Here is a 17,600-nt window from a genome sequence, read left to right as displayed (position 1 = left end):
GGCTTTTACCATGGCAATGGAAGTAATCATTAGGGCATCAAAATGGGTAGTAGGAGGAGAGCGCTTGGCTTCTGGAATGCGACTACCACCAATTCGAGCATACATGGATGACATGACAACCATGACTACAACAGTAGCCTGCACTAATCGATTATTGGGCAAATTAACCAATAACATTGAATGGGCACGAATGCAATTCAAGCCCACTAAATCAAGGAGCATCTCTATAATTAAAGGCAAAGTAGTAGATAAAACATTCTTCATTAATGGTGAGGCAATACCAACAGTGTCTGAGAAGCCAGTGAAGAGTCTTGGGAGATGGTACGACGGGGATCTAAAGGACACAGTTCGTGTGGGAGAAGTTAGACAACAAGCAGTGGAAGGGTTGAAGAGCATAGACAGCTGCGCTCTACCAGGTAAACTAAAACTCTGGTGCTTTCAGTTTGGTCTACTGCCGAGGTTGCTGTGGCCACTGACTGTGTACGAGGTTTCTTTGACAACAGTAGAGAAGCTGGAAGCTTTAATCAGTTCATACATCAGGAAATGGTTGGGAGTTCCACGCTGCCTCAGCAGAGTGGGACTTTATGGTAAAGGAATACTGCAGCTACCAGTCTCTGCTCTAACCGAGGAGTTTAAGTGCGCCAAGGTCAGACTGGAAATGACATTAGTAGAGTCACGCGATAAATGCGTAAGGGAGGCAGCACCTGTGTTGAAAACTGGAAGAAAGTGGGCGGCAAAGAAAGCTGTGGAAGATGCAAAGGCTGCCCTTCGAATTGGTGATATCATGGGGCAAGTTCAGCATGGAAGAGGGGGTCTTGGTTTCAGTTCAACTCCTCCTACATGGCACAAGGCGGCCCCAGCTCAAAGGAGGAAGATGGTAGTCAACGAGGTGCAAAAGCAGGAGGAGAGGATGAGGTGTATAAAGGCCATTTCCCAGGCCAAACAGGGAGAATGGATGAGATGGGAGAGTGTGGAACAACGCAAGATTGGCTGGCAAGACCTATGGTCAATGGAACAGAGCAGGATCAGTTTCCTCATCAGGTCAACATATGATGTTCTCCCATCACCACAGAACCTAAACCTCTGGGTAGGAGAGGATCCCTCATGTCCTTTGTGTTCATCACCTGCAACATTAAGGCACATTTTGACAGGATGTAAGGTGGCTCTTAGCCAAGGACGGTTTACTTGGCGCCATGACCAGGTGCTGCGATGTTTGGCCTTAGCATTGGAAGACAAGCGTAACATGACCAATAAGTTGCCACCTGTTCCATCAAAACATTACACACAAAAGACAACATTCCTCCGCCCAGGAGAGCAACCACCAAGAAAAGGTGTTAAAACCAATCCTCGCCCAGGACAACTGGAAGCTGCTAGAGACTGGAAAATGCTGGCAGATGTTGGTCAACGGCTTATTTTTCCACCTGAGATTGCCACCACTAACCTTCGACCAGATATTGTCTTGTGGTCTGGATCAGCACGCCTTGTTCACCTGGTAGAGTTAACAGTGCCATGGGAGGATGCTGTAGATGAGGCGTATGAGAGGAAGAAACTGCGGTATGCTCAACTAGCCACTGAAGCGGAACAGCGAGGATGGAGAGTTCGGGTTTACCCAGTGGAAGTGGGTTGTCGAGGATTTGTGGCACACTCTACAACCCGGTTTCTCAGAGACGTCGGATTCAGTGGCCAAGAGTTGCGTCGCACAGTGAAGAACTTATCTGAAGCAGCAGAGAGGAGCAGCAACTGGCTGTGGTTGAGACGGAAAGATTCTGGCTGGGGACAGGTAAGTAAGCTGGGCTGAGTTGAGTGGGGGACGGAGGGGGGTGATGCTGGGACGCCAGAATCACCGTCGAGCCCTCTTGAGGTGTCGTGGGCTAGTCGACGAAACACTGAGGATGGAAGGTGCCCACTTGAAAACCCCAGAGATGTACCCTACTTAGCTCAATCCAGACGGTTGTCATGCTGATGCGCTGGGGAGGCCGCACTTTGGTTGATCCCCGGAGCCAGCATCGCAGCCGTTGTGTGTGCTGATGCGCCAGGGAGGCAAAATAAGCTGATCCCTGGAGCCAGCATTACACTTCAGCCATTAACACCAGACAGAAGGATATCTACATCATCATATGGAAGGAAACGTAAATGGAGGGAGACACATATGGATCACATTAGTTTACTGTAAAGCTACGTCTTAGTTGGTGCTTATCTTGGCGAGAGCCGAGTTCAAATCAGCATGAAGTTTTAACATCTACTCTCGTGTAATGGAAATCAACCATTTCTAATGTTGCTTTCATTTAGACCTCCTGTCTGCTGATTATGCATATGCATTTAAAGCTCAGATTTATAATGTGTTAGCATTAATACACCCTTTTCGGAAAACCAGTGCTTCAATAACATCTTTAGTTGCCAAAGGAAAAACAGAGATCAAGAAAGTTTCATATTCAGAGACCTTTACATGTTGTGACGAGTTCAGCAAATCTGTAGTAGACATGTTCCCAGACTCACACATTGCAAGGTATTCTGCAGGAACGTCTAAAAGTCACACAAATAGTGAAAGAGCAGCGTTTCTATTACAATTTCAGCATCAACATTGCTTCAGAAATTCAGATTGATTGATAATACGTATTTTTATACAGCAATAGTGTGTTCATTTAAAATAGAAGATAGTTGACAATAAAATGTTACTGACAGTGGTATTATTGATGTGCCACATATGTGCCGTGCAATGAATAATGCTGCAATACCACGTTGTTGTGTATTTTGGCTTTTTAATTAATTTATTTTTTATGATGGAGTTATTAAAATTGAGAATTTTTTTTCTTTTATTGTAATAAATTGGGTGCCATAACCCATCCTTTATGATAAGGTCAATGCCAAATGGACCTGTTTAATCTATTGACTGCTGCCAAATCAGCCACCTACACTTGCAGTACAATAAGAACCACAGGGGCCAAGAGAGAATTAGATTGTGAAGCATGACATGGTTGATTTTCTGTTTTATATTTTTCCTTTTACAAGGAATTAGAAGGAAGTAATACAGTGCAATAGTTGTATGCCTTTGTTTTATGTAGGAATTCACTTCAATTCAGCCACTAAGACTTCAGTTTACAAAAGCTCCCTCATTTTGAAAACTCAATGTTGACAGCTATGTGCTCCAGATACTTTGATTGATCCTGGTGATGTTATCGTGAATTATGCTAGGATACATTGCAATAGAAACTCAAAAAAATAAAGAAAGAAAAGAAAACCTACAGCACTGATTTTGTTTTGTTGTTGTTTTTGCATTACTGAATTTAAACACATTTAAGTTGAAACGGTATAGAACTTGTAAAGCTCCCGTGCTTGCACTGTATTGTTTTTTTTTTCTAAAAGTAAAAACAAACTGTCCGTTAATGTTAAAAAACAAGTACGAAACAATACAAGTGTGTATAAACGTCCTCGGATTCTGTATTAATTATTTACAGTTTACAACATTTATTATAAAAAAATATATAATTTAAATAAGAGTGGTGTATACTTTACACTGGTGGAATAGCAGTTCCTATTACACTGTATATATTGTAGTGACCCGGGATTCATACTGTTGCAGGACTGGTTTGTGTGTGTGTGTGTGTGTGGGCTAAACACAAATAAGGCGGTCTCCTAATGTTGGACCCCTACAACGCTTTATAACAGGTTAGCAATGTATTTCTTCATAACTCTGGCCATTTACCACCTTACTTGGTAAATGTTGACAGTTACCGGTAAAATTTAAGATTTACCAGATTCAAACTTTTACCATAACATATAGAGTAAAGCAGAGAGGCCAACTTTCGAAAGGAGAAATTAGTAGCATGTTTTTTTTTTGGTTTTTTTTAAAGCCAGGGGCTGCTACCTCCCAGAAATCAAGGGGTCAATAGGCAACGACAAGACAGGAAAACTTGTTTTGAAAATACACAAAAAACGTATAATTTATTTTTATATTAATACTCTGCAACTATACCCATATAAGAAAATACTACAGTATGGTCCAAAAATACTATAGCATGTACTATAATATACTATTGGCAACTATACTGTTTTTGAATGGTACTACAGTATTTTTACATGGGCTCAAGCCACAAAACACTGCGTAGTAACCAACAATTCATTCTTTAAAATGAGTTAAGGTCTATTCAAACCGGATGCAATGAGATTTGTCCTGCGATAAAACTACAGTTTTAATGCGACACTACCTTTCACACAGGCATGATGGCCACCATGTTTTACAGAGAAGTCTGTCTGTCAGTATTCATACTAAACGTAAATACTAGTATCACTCAGACACACTATATTTGTGTCAAGCCAACCGGAGTTGTAAGCTTTAGAGGGAGGGGAGTCTGATTTCTGCTTCCAGTTTTATTAACTGATAAAGTAAGCAATGTGCAAGACGACATTCGCGTGGCAGTTTCTGAATGACCCCTAATAAGCCTGTTGCTAAGTAACAAGGTACTAAGAGCTTTAGGCTACTGAAATTATTAGAGAAAATTAACAGGAAAATATACATGTAGTACAAAAAGAACTCTTCATGAACGTTCATGGAGTATCATTATTTTTTTTAAATAAAAATCGTAGCTTAATACCCCTTTGGCATAGCGCCGTAGCAGAACCTCCAATATAGTAGCTGCTACAGTCAGATCGAAGCAGTTGGCATCTCTGGTAAAAATTCACCAAAGCCCAAATGCATCACATTACTATGCCTATAATACAGCATCATCGCTGTACCTGCACAGGGCAAAACTGTTATCAATTTAAATAATACACTTGCAATAAAGCATGGAAGAGAGTTTCACAGCAGAATGAATGCATCACCTTTGAAAATAATGATGCCCATTAGCAGCTTCTGTGATTCGAAATGTCACTAACTCTTAGTGAGAACGAATGGATGATAAATTAGGGGAACACAGTGCTGGGCTTCTCTCCGAGTGTGAATTTAGGGTTTATTAGGTCGTTTTGATTTATGATCTTCAGAAATTGAGTTCAGCTAATGTGTCAGCCACAGAAATTGCTACATTTAGAAGGCTGTACCCTCTTTTGCTGACCTTCTCTGCTTTATTTCACAGCTTAAAATCTCACACTTATCCAGATTCAAATAACAAGCTAGTGCATAAATATGACCATCTGGTTATTAATGCATTGTCAATTTGCTGAGCTATACCAAAGTTAAAGCCTGTCAATTCCAGTATTTGCTTACATGGAGTTTTTACAAAATTATTTTCAGCTGTAATAGCCTAAGTTGGATAAACGGTTTTCTGACATGTGTTTTGTACAGATGGAAGGACAGACACCTCAATATATCCCCAGAATGTGAATGTCTGCACCCAAGCAAGAGCAGGAGAAATTTGGACATTGATCTATAATGATATGGGGTTATATGGAGGAGGGACACTGACTTTGGTGCCAAAAAGGATTATATTACAATGATCTGTGGGTAAGAGATCTGTTTGTTTCTCCTGACCCAAGCAACATTCTGCATTAGATATCGTAATACACCTTGTCCTGGTACTGCAGAATAATCAAGGTAATCATCTACAAATCTAGACTGCTAGTTTATTTAATTGTTACTGACATCTTGTCAATAAGAGAATCAAAAACAACACCAAAGATCAAGCCAAACACTCAGATATGTGCACTGACTTCCAGGGTGAACTCATTTGCAGTACAGATAACTGGCATGCATTTTAAAGCTCTGGCGACAGCCATTATGCTGGACTGTATTTCAGAATTATAATTGTACTTTAAAGCTTATCCTTTGCTTAAAGAAAGAGAAATGATTACCTGATGCCCAGCTCTAATTTGTTCCACAACATTGTCATAACAAACTTCCTCCATGTCACGTAGTTGCTGAATCTATAAATGACAATAAAAGAAAATCTATTATTACTGTTGCTAATTTAAATTACATGACAAAGTATATTCTTTGATGAGTAAAAGGGTACATATTTCGATAATATCAAAGTCTTCCAGACGTTAACAGATATTTACATATGACAAACAATAACTTACTTTAAACTTAGTGGTGCTTTGCTTCACAATATCCATGTAGAAAAACAAGGTATTGTTATATTGTTTTACTATTCCATCATCAGCCACCTCAAAACTGAAATTTTCTATACTTCACTGCACAGACTTCAGGGTTGTTCATTGTCTAGCCAATCTGGAAGTAACTGAATCTTCAGCTGCTGCGTGTAAAAGCTGACTCACGACACCTCTAAAGTATTAAGTACGGTATCATACCGAATTTTGCATTATTTTGAGATGTGTTTTGATGTTTTAAAAGTACATCTCATTTATAATACTGTAGGAGATGACATTCTGCATAAAGTATTAATTGTGTATTGGATAATAAGTTTCGTGTTAAGAATCTCATTTTCATATTTTGATACAGCTTAAAAAACATGTAACTAGCTAAGCAAGACATTTGCAGTCTTTCGTATCTTGGCGTCTGGGCAGAGCGCCAAAGTTAGCAGGTGTCTAATCAAGATGTGTGGAGGAGTGGAGACACAGTGTGAAAACAGAACACCACAAACAAAGGACTAGTTTGAAACAGATTCTAACAGATTAGGTTAAGATAGTCTGTAAAATGCTTAAATGTGATGCACTATAGAATGTGATAGATTTGGAAGAGTTTCCCCACCCTTACCAGGAGGTGTGATGAAGGTGTTTGATAGCAGGGTGGAGCCATACTGATTGAAAGAGAGTATAAGAAATGTTAAAAATGTTTGTAGATTTTAATGATCACTTCGAAATGTGAACTGTATTTATTTATTTTTTTATTTTAGCACAGTTACATATTTATTGTAGCTGCATTTTAGTTTGAACTGTAATAACAGCCCTATTTGCTCTGAGAGGATGGTATGTCCCTGTGGCAGGGTGGAAGCCTGTGTGTGTGTGGGGAATGCTAGGTTGGCAGGGAGGGGGTTAAATTCCTACCTGCCACAATACATGTGAGAATGTGGCTGGAGCCTTAATTGAATGATTGATGGCTAATTAAGCTCCAGCCACATGGTATACAGGAGAGGATAAATCCTTTGTCTGGGGGAGGTAGTTCAGAGAAGAGCTGGGAGTAGCAGCCCGTTCTCTTGGCTAGCTAGCACACCGTGAAAGCACTGCTTGGGTGTGAGTTTGTTTTGTTTATCAATTGATTTGTTTGTTTAAACCTTTTGTTTCGTTTAACAAAAGTGCGCAATCACATTTAAACTGCAGCTTCTTGTGTCTGCCGGTAACGAGCCTTGCAAGTGACGCTACCCTGTCACAGACCCATAATAATAATAGGCATGCTACTGCAGCATTTTTAAGACTGAAAACAGACTACTTTAATTGAAGATTTACTTTTTGTAATGCTTTTCATACATACCTTGTTTGTTGTCTTTATTCCGACAAAGGTCTGGCCCAAAGGAACTGGTCGAAATCTGCTATCAAAGTAGAAGAGTCCAATATAGGGATTCACATGAAGGAATGTAGCCACATCAAGGTAGTTTGGAAGTGTTGCAGACAGACCTAATATTCGGATCATACTTTGGGTCGACTCAACCTTAACAGAAAAGGACACACAAATATTTATACTTAGCAGAAAATCAATACATTAGCTTTTTATAGACCGTGCTAAAGTGATCAATACAAAATCATACATACAACACATTGTACATCTATCAAGTAAAATATGTGATCTAGCAAGCACATTTTTTAAAACCAAAAATCCTTAGGATTAAAGCAAGCACATTACTGTTTATATAAAAAGAAACGAAATATAGAAGGATAGAATGTTTAGATGACACTGTTTCAGTGGCTCCTATCTGCCTGACTGTATTAATCTGGGGAAGCGGTATTTGTTCTCTGTATAGTCATGTGGAGGTACCTGTTGGTGCGGTGCCCTGTGTGTTCTTTGGGCAGTGCTGACACCCGTGTCACTTGGGGGCTGCATAGTAGTTAGCTGCTTCAAAGTTTCCTGTATCTGCTTAAGCAACTCCCTGAGTTTTTTAATCTCTGATTTAGCCTGGGGGTTATCTTCCTGATACGAAGTGTTTTTAAACTTACCCCCGTTATTTCTATTCTTACGACGTTCTTTGTTATTACCCCCGCGCTGGCTAGCTTGGTTCCTGCCGGCTGAACTGTTACTGTAATTATTCTCGGACTGCTGAGCTCTTGCCTCCCTTACCGGGTACTGTTGTTTATTTGTTTTTTGCGGCTGGCCATTCTGATCCCTCTGTCTGCAGGGACGGCATAAATCTTATCTGCAGCTGCTGCGTCTTTCCTATGGAAACTCACTATTTTACGGAACCAGATTTCTCGTGCCTTATCCACTATCACATCAATTGGGGACGCACAGTTCACAACCAAACTTGCTAACTCTCCTATCACTCGATGCAAGCTATTCAAATACAACTGTCTAAACTGTACCATTTTATCGGGATCCTCACTGGGACCATAACCTGCTTGGTATGTTTATGTTATTATTATTATTATTATTATTTATTTCTTAGCAGACGTCTTTATCCAGGGCGACTTACAGTCGTAAACAAAAATACATTTCATACTCATGTGGATTTTCCTTTTCCCTACATTTCATGCTGTAAGCCCTAGTTAGAGCCACACCTGGGTTGGCAAAAGGAGAGTATCTCTTTATTAACTCCTGACATAATTTCTCTAAGTTATTGTGCGTTTCCTCTAGTAAATTATTTACCCAAGCAGCATGCAGTAACCTTTGTTTAAGAAAAAAATAATTTTACTCCTCTTCTACCTTTCTATCCGATTTAACAAAACCTCTAGTTGTAGCGATGAAGTCTTCTATATGATTACCCTTTTTTGTCAGGTCAAACTGTGGAACTTTTACAGTCACACTTAACAGTTCACTGAATGTCATTTTTGACCCTAACTGCATTCTGTGTGTGTCTCTTGTGTTCAGAAAGCCATGTGTATTTGGGTGCTGTTCTCGTGCAGACAGCAATGATGGTATCTCTAGGATATTGAAAACCTGGGGTGCCCGGGTTTTCAATTTAGCCTGTGGGTTTCGGGGAGGCAGGGCTGCAAACTCAGCCTCCTTGGCATCAGTCTTAGTTCTGTCCCAAGTTACCACTGCTCTCTCATATTCCAACTCTTCAATTCTATATTTTAATGCAGCCTTCTCAATGATCAAACCACCATTCACCTCATTATTCCTACGCATTGCTTTGTTAAGCTCTGTGTTACGCAGTTGACACCTACCCAGGCTAATCCTCAGATCTTGAATTTCGGCTGCTGTTTCATCTCTAAGCTTAGCATGGGACATCGCTAGTTTGTGCCTTCCTTGCGTCAAAACGATTGTTGTTCCACGTGTGAATTATCTGTACATAATTCAACTGTCCGCTCAGCCTAATCCAGTTCATGCGCCGGTCCTCTAATCAGTAGGTCACATAGTTCATTATGTCTGCCAGGAACCAAGGGGCCCTTTTTCTTAAGACATAGCAGTTTGCCCTGTTTCTCAAGACATACAGTTTCATTAATGAAGCCTGTTACATTTCTAATAGACGTTCATGTATTATCATATTCAGGGAATATGTCCCACAATACATTTAACATGTAGCAACAACATTTAATAAAGCTTTGGTTTGCACCATGGGTGCCCAATTCTAATCCTGGAGGGCTATTCAAATCCACGTTTAATATGTAAAATGAAATGACATGGGCGAGTATTCCATTGGTCCAATTAAACAACTTAGTAAAGAAAAAAAAACATCACCCACCCCTATGTAGTTTACACCTTAAGATGAAACATAACTACAGTCTCTTTGCATTTGATCGAACAGTTGCCGTGTTTTATGAAACACCTTAAATACATTATAGTTTACAGGCACTCTGTTCTCTCATGGAACCAGCACCCTATCCTAATATATTCTACAGTACATAGACCAGAAAAACACAATTGTTAAAAAAAAAAAAAAAAATGTTATACTTCCCCCATTAGACCATAAAAAATGACTTGCTTATGAACATGCTACAGTGCATTCTAAAAATGAAATAAGGAGCAAATACTAGCAACATCAGGGTACTAATGAACAACTTTATACTCTCTAAATTGCTACTTCCTAAATACCATGTGTAATTGCATTCCACCTGATTTTATGGTATTTTTATTTTTATTTTTGGCTCTAAAACGTACAGCATCATTAAATCTCTTTAGAATTCAAAAACTTCAAAACCATTTTATAATGACCAGTTGTCTTGCTACTGACATTTCTCTTTCCGCTCGCTGAACATGGTTATTATTGTTAATGCCCTAAAGGTAAGATAATCACCACCGCTCAAATAACTTTAACATTTGTGATAATGACTAACCTAATTAAGTGACATTAAGGCAACATTACCTACAATACTCCGTCCAAGAGTTTTTATTTCAAATGAAAATTGTTGGCTAATGACAGCTCAGCAGTTCAAACCTTTTATTATTATTATTATTTAGTCATTTAGCAGACGCTTTAGAGATTAGGGGGTGAACTATGCATCATCAACAACTGCTGCCACCGAGTCACTTACAATAAGACCTTTGTTATACGTCTCATCCAAAGGGATACGGAATAAAACACTTTATACCCAGTGAGCATCAATGAAATTAAAAGCTTGAGATATACATTAACAAGTGAACATTTAATAATCATGTTCCATTTTATAAATAGCTCAAATTAGATATACTGTACAATTGCATTTGTATTGGAATAGTGCTTAAACCCAGAGGCAGATAATGTAAATTGCCAGAAATCACACTGTACCAAATCCCCACCCTACAATGCTACATATTAGGTCTACCATACCAGCTTGGCAAGACATCTCATCCAGCTGCTATGATCCAGAATTCACTCATCTGAGTTTGTCTAGAGCCCCTTTAAAAACTGGCATGCTCTACCCGGGTTGGACCCGGTGTCATGCGGGTCAGCTACACGATTTCACACTGTTTTTTAATAAAACAGGGTTGACCTGGGTGACAGAGGCAAGCAAACAATGCACGTATCAATGCCCTGGAAGCAGCTTGCTACGGACGCTTACATCCAAGCTTCTCTGGATTGAACCGTTGGACCAAATGTTGATTCGATCCCTGTTGCAATCTGGCTTATGGTGTGTCTCAAGCAACAGAAATATGGGTAAAGAGAATAAACAAAAACGTTCCTTGCAAAAGTGAAACTTTCATGCAGGCGTGGCTTTGTTATTTCGTCAGCTTAAGAACGGCCGTCATGCATTTTGTCTCACTCAACCTGGATCAAAACATGTCGACCCACATCCTGAGGTGGGCCGCTGTGACCAGGGTACAACCCAGGTATGTGGTTTCACACTACATGGGATTGTGACCTGGGTAGCCAGAACCCGGGGCCGGACTCAGGTTGGACTGCCAGTGTGAAAGAGGCTTAGGACTCAGAGCAGCTCTGCATTGCATGCGAGACTCAACCTAATAACCAGGTTTGTAAAGTATAATGTCCGATTGACCACCTGTACTGCACACACACATCTTGTGTGATTAAATGATATATTGCTGCACTTCATTATCAGTAGATGCACACAGACAGGTACTGTATAGTTATATAACATCATCAGTCTCTATAAAGCAAATATCCCCCTTTTGAGTGTTAATTATTTTGAATGTTTCCAATATAAGCTGCTAAGTTATGAATAGTGCAGTGTATCCAGTCAGGATGTGTCCAGAATTTCCTGTTTTACAGCCAATCCAACATCGTACCTCCACAACAAAGGGATATATTTTACAATAAGAGTAAAATACCTCTCTCACAGAGTACACGTTTTCCCAGTATGTGGTCTGTTTTCTTAAAGCCAAACAACCAATGAAACCAATGGAGAAATGGGAGGTTCCGGAAGCTGGTTTCATTTTATCTTTGTGAATCAGTTAATTGTCGGAAGCTCGTTTGCACTTAAGCTGGCTCTGGCTAAGATATTGACAAATTAATTGTTTTTCAAAAATTGGGAGAAAAATCTGGAACAATTAATACAATTAATTAAATAAATAAATAAATAAATAAATAAATAAATGCACATAATAATTTACAGGTTAGAACTGTTCACTGATTAACATAATTCATGAAAAGCAATTGAATTGTATTGGTATATTGCTAGTTTAATACATTTTGTATACCGAATGTCTACTGTGATTTTAGAAAATGTTGGTTTGTATTATAAGCAAATACTATATGTTCATTTTATTAACTTGATGTGTATTATACTACCCTTTATACTGCCCATCATACTGTACATATCTGTTTTACAAACAGAAAACAGTAGGTTTTTATGAGTGTGCACTGTACGCAAAGTGAACAATAACTGCTAAAATAAAAAATAAATCTGCATTATCAACAAATTAAATTACAGGCTGTAATTATTTATCACAAATCCAATACTTCTCTGGAATACATTACAACTCAACTGAGAGCCATGCAACATAATTTATGTATTCATTTATTTAATTTTTTATTATATGTATAAAGGCATGTATGTATTATAATCAAAAGGTCAGAATTGGAATCAGACTACATTGCAATCTATCTTGGTATATTATATCACTGCAATCTTGCAGACTTCAAGCAGATCATATATTCTTATATATTACTACATTCCTTAAGTTTACCTGGCTAATACGCTTTTTATACTACCAGCTTCCAGTTTGCATTGTGGTTAATTCTTTCCAGAGCATGCTGATTTATTAACGCTAGTGCTCACACAGGGATACAGGTGCAGTAGTAATCAAGTGAAAAAAATGTATGAAAACATGAAGGTAGCAATATATACTAACTACAATAAAACAGTATTACTATTAGCTCAGTTTTCTTGTCTGCATTGAAGGTAAGAACTACTTCTTAGGTAAGCTAACATTAATTTTACTCCAGAGGCATTTATCTACTGCTGTTATGCTATGTTATAATAGTATGCCTTCTTTTCAGTCAATTAAAAAAGAAAGTGTGAGAAATACGTGTGAAACCCATTATGCACATTTACATCAAATTAGACTAAGCGGTTCTCAAGATAAATCTAACATTTGAAGTATGATATTCAATTGTACAAGAGCCTCCACTGAATTTCCCATGGGAGATAATAAACAGCAATACATCTGGATTTTTTTTTTAAATGCATAATGCAGAGAGGAGTAATAATCTATGTCCATCATTCTTTAAAATATCTTCAAGGGTTGTCCAAACCCCTCGGGGGTCTCTGTGGAACATGGGGAACAAAAAGAACGCTCTACGGTTTTAAATCGGTACAATAACCCAAACACTGGATACAGGTAGTGAGTAAGCAAGCTGGAAGAACTGCACAGTGGACACTTTATTAGGAACATGCGTGTGTTTGTTTGTTTATGTTTTTACAGCAGTTGCAGTTCTGTTCTACGTCCACAGCAAAATGAACTTGAAAAAAACAAAACTGTTTAATTGACTTATTTTGTAATCTATCCCTGGCAATGCCAATTTTAAAAGCTGTTAAAGTTACCATACAAGAGCCATAAATTAAAGCGAATTCCCTAGCAACCCTTTCAGGCAGCAAATCCACTGATAGTTGGCACCTGCAGCTTCTTACTTTTTATATCAGGGTGAAGTGTAACGGTAATTATGTCAATTATTTAATGTGTCTTGTTTAACACCTCGAAAAATTCATAAATGCATGCTGTTATTATCACTTTTTAACTTGACACCCTCACACAATTCCTTTAAGAGTATTAATTAAGCAAATCTACCAGTTTGATCTCCATTAGGAGGCAAGGTCAAATATAAATACAGCTCAGCACTAGAGACCAAATCTACAAGGAACACAACCAGTAAACATGAAGGTGTACAAAGAAGTAGGAGTGATTTACAGTAAATGCCTCAGGAGAGACAAGATACAAATGACCTTTTTCAATGAGAATCAAAATAGGCAGCTAAAACCCTTGTAACAATAAAAATATTGTGTTGGATTATTTTTGCTTGTAAAGCTTCCTACACATACTTTGTTGTTAAGTCGCTAACTTTGCCTACCTTTCACATTCATCTCTTTGAATAAACAGTTAAAGTTCTTGTTTTGTTTTTCAAAGTGTTGCTATGAGTGTGCCAACAGCATTGTAATTAAAGGAAGCCAGCATATCAGTAATTATTAGGTTTGAGAAACACTGACAAACTACTACTTGACAGAGCTTGAACTTAAATCCTTGCATCTATTTTTGCTTGCATCAATTCAGCTATTGGGACTGCTATTAATTAATTACAACCACCATACAACAAAGCATGGCAACTTTAACATTTCCTTGTGAAAAGGATAACTACCTTTAGAGAAGAAAATATTCATTAAAAAAAATAAAAATTGGTTAACCTGATTCCATATCCCAAAGAAAACTTAGCCTTAACTAACTGAGAAGGGACTGAAAGAAAAAAAAAACATATGCTAAAGTGTATAAAAATGTCTGTTAATCATGTCCACGAAAATGTTTTAATAGTTATAATTTATGGCCAATGGCAATCTATTATCTTACGTTTCGTTGTATTAATGTTGGGCTTGTTTGTTTTTTTAATTAACATTATATGCATGGATATATATGGATATATGCATCTCTTTCTGAACATGTTAACACTCAGTTTCTCTTTTAAGTTTTGTTGTATCAAATGAGCTTCATTTTAATTCTTTCCAATTATTTACAGTTGCCTGTTGACACCAACATGCTTGCAAATACCTACAAAGCCTCATACCTCGCTAAATGAACAAGTCATCCTCCAATGCTTTATAGAGGCAGCTGGCACTGTGGGATTACCTGTACTTATCCCTGCATCTGATTACAAAATCAGGACGAGAAGGGGTAGCAGATCATGTGTGATCTAGTAGCAGTTACGAATGAGTGATTTTTAAAACTCAACATTTTCTATTTATGGTCTTCAGAGCATCCACATTTTATTCTGGTATAGCTTTAATATAACTGATAGGGGTGTAACAATACACTAATGTAATAATATGTTATGTATCATGATATTCAAATCACAATGAGATATCTGTCACAATACATGTGATGGTCCTGATGGGCTTCTTGTAGGATTATTTAATGATGGACTACTTTGTTATTTTAATGCACAATTAATTGTTATACCTCTAATAATTGCGACAAGAGATCACATTAAACAACTCTATCAGCCATGTGCTTACATAAAGAAGGCATGCCGTTTAAACAGCTGATTAGAAAGTTAGGAAAATGAACACTTTAAAACTACCGCATTACTTTTCTTAGAAGTGAAAAAATATTTCCAATGTCCCCCTTACCTCCTAATGTCCAAAGTAACCTCCAGTTTAAAGCAGTTTTCTCTAGTTCTTTGTCAGGTAAGGTAACAAAATATCCCAACAGTATTGCTCAAATAAGGCTGTGTTCACACTGGGTCTGTTTAGAGGGCTTGGTCCGCACTCGGTACAGTACGTTTGGTGTGATGTGTGAACAACAAAGTCAGCTTGGGAAAAGGACCATACTGAGTCCAGCTAAAGAGGTGGTCTTGGTCCGTTTGGCAAAGTAACTAAGTTTGGTTCGCTTGCTAAACCTCAAATGTGAACAACGGCTGGACTTCATCATTTTGCACATATAACAGAACAAACTATACAAGGTAACCTGATGAGGAAGTCAACATTTCACACATTGTTTAGTTCATATTCTGAGGAAACAAGTAGAGAAAAAAACAAAATGTCCAGCAGCGGTTGTGGATTGCTCAAAGACGGTGAGAATGCTCTCCCTTGACTTTCTGAACTTTCCTCCAGTGTTCATCAATACATCAATAGCTGCCATCTTCAATCAATCAATCAAATCAATCCATTTTATATAGCGCCTTTCATAGTGGCCCACCATCACAAAGCACTTAAGATACCAAGATGCCTTGCAGGATATTGTAAACATCCAGTTCACAAACCGTAACTAACTTGCTAACTGCGTTGTGAACATAAAATGAACTTGGTCCTGAAAAAAAAATGAAAATGGACCAAAAAACAAACTTGCATCCAAACCAGCTTGTTCCCTTTGCTCGCAGATTAGTGTGAACAGCAAACAAACTGATGCATTGTTTCAAACTAAACATACCAGACCAAGTCTGTTTTGAAACGGATGCAGTCAGAAAGCAGTCTAACATTGGTTAGATATTGTGTTTCTTTTATTTAAAGATTTGAAGATTGTTGGGTTTTTTGTTTTGAACAAAAACAAATTAATGATCAGAACAATGAAGACTCTTGACTCTAATAAACGGTATGAAATATTCCATAGATTCTGGTAAAATTCTACATTTTATAGCTAATATTTTTAAACTGGATGTTGTGGTAAACAGTTAAGAAAGTATTCTAGACAGTACATAATTTGAAAAGGATTTAAAAAAACATAGTAAGCCAATGGTCAGTTATATAAAACTGAACTAATTCAGTATGAAAGACTTAAACACAGCAGCCAACAATAATGAATATACCCCTAAACACTTTAGTTTCAAAATGGCTCTTTACACCAGAATAGAAATGATTCCACTGTTTTTTTCTACAAACTACTGTACATTTAGAATACCAATCAGCTAGTCCAAGTGTACAATAATCTGTGAACAGAAAGTAATTTTCTATCAAGGAAGAACATTTTGTTGAATCCTCGAGAGGACTATTGAGAATAAAAAGAAACTAGCGCAGACCCATATATAGCGTGTCCTCATATTTGCCCAATAAGCGCACAGCAAGTGAAAGGTTAAAAACAGGAGCAGATGATGCATGTTTGCTGAAGTAGGGTTCTCCCCAGGCCTTTTCAGCCCAATCCGCCCGTCTTGCAGATGCTACTGTGCCTTTAACAATAAGGATTGATTGTGCTTCTAGCAGACTACATCAGTTGGGCGCTGCTGGGTGAAAAAAAAAAAAATCTTGGAACCACATGACAGCTGTGTTGACGTCTTCGTAGAACATTTAACCAATCAGAGGGGGTGGGGGTGGGGGGGGGGGTCTGTGTTAAGCACTCGAGAGGCTAAAATGTAAAAAATGATTGCTAAAAAAATAACCAATTACTTTATTAAAAAAAATATTACGATTGTTTTCGGGTATTATCATTCAGTCAATTTTTGGTTGTATTATTGTACTGTAAGGTGATCTATAGTACATAATAGCTATACATACGCACCAACAAAAAAAAAAAGTATATTCCTTTTGTTGTGATATCGTAACAATAATATGTACCCAGGTGCTTGTGAGAGATACTGGGGGTTCATTTATAGAGGCTGTATGTCTTTAAGAGGAAAGGCGTGATGGGTTATCAGTTGTTGTCAGATGACATACAAATGCTTAACTGCAGAGGTGCTGGATTATTACACTGCGGTTTCATGCAACAGTTATGATGGTGACCAAACATGTGTGAATACTGTTGTGTTAAAAAAAAAAAAATGGTTAAAATGAACAGTTGCATTCAAAAAACGTAGAATAGCGAAAAACAAAAATAGACGTGCATTAACAAAATGCCCTGAAAACTTAACATAAAGAAAACAATTTAAATGAAGCAATGAGCTCAAGCTAAAAAGGAAGTGAAAAGGTTACCGTTTTTCGTGTGAACTCCAAAAACCCTACGTTATCTTTCCCCAGTCAAATCGTAGAGTTCCTAAATA

At 38.0% G+C, this 17,600-nt stretch overlaps 1 protein-coding gene across 2 annotated transcripts in view; it reads right to left on the bottom strand.

Annotated features, from left to right (window-relative positions):
- Positions 1–17,600, bottom strand: part of ascc3 (activating signal cointegrator 1 complex subunit 3) — a 265,685-nt gene that overhangs the window by 145,521 nt on the left and 102,564 nt on the right. For both annotated transcript variants that reach the window (XM_059024632.1, XM_034003889.3), the window contains exons 12-13: positions 7,367–7,543; positions 5,788–5,859 (exon numbers count right to left, since the gene is read on the bottom strand). In XM_059024632.1, the coding sequence (XP_058880615.1) occupies positions 5,788–5,859; positions 7,367–7,543 (249 nt within the window). The remainder of the gene's footprint in view (positions 1–5,787; positions 5,860–7,366; positions 7,544–17,600) is intronic.

This window comes from Acipenser ruthenus, chromosome 5, assembly GCF_902713425.1.
Source record: "Acipenser ruthenus chromosome 5, fAciRut3.2 maternal haplotype, whole genome shotgun sequence".
Taxonomy (NCBI): domain Eukaryota; kingdom Metazoa; phylum Chordata; class Actinopteri; order Acipenseriformes; family Acipenseridae; genus Acipenser; species Acipenser ruthenus.
Note: the sequence above shows the minus strand (reverse complement) of the source record. Positions and strands in the feature narration are given on the sequence as shown.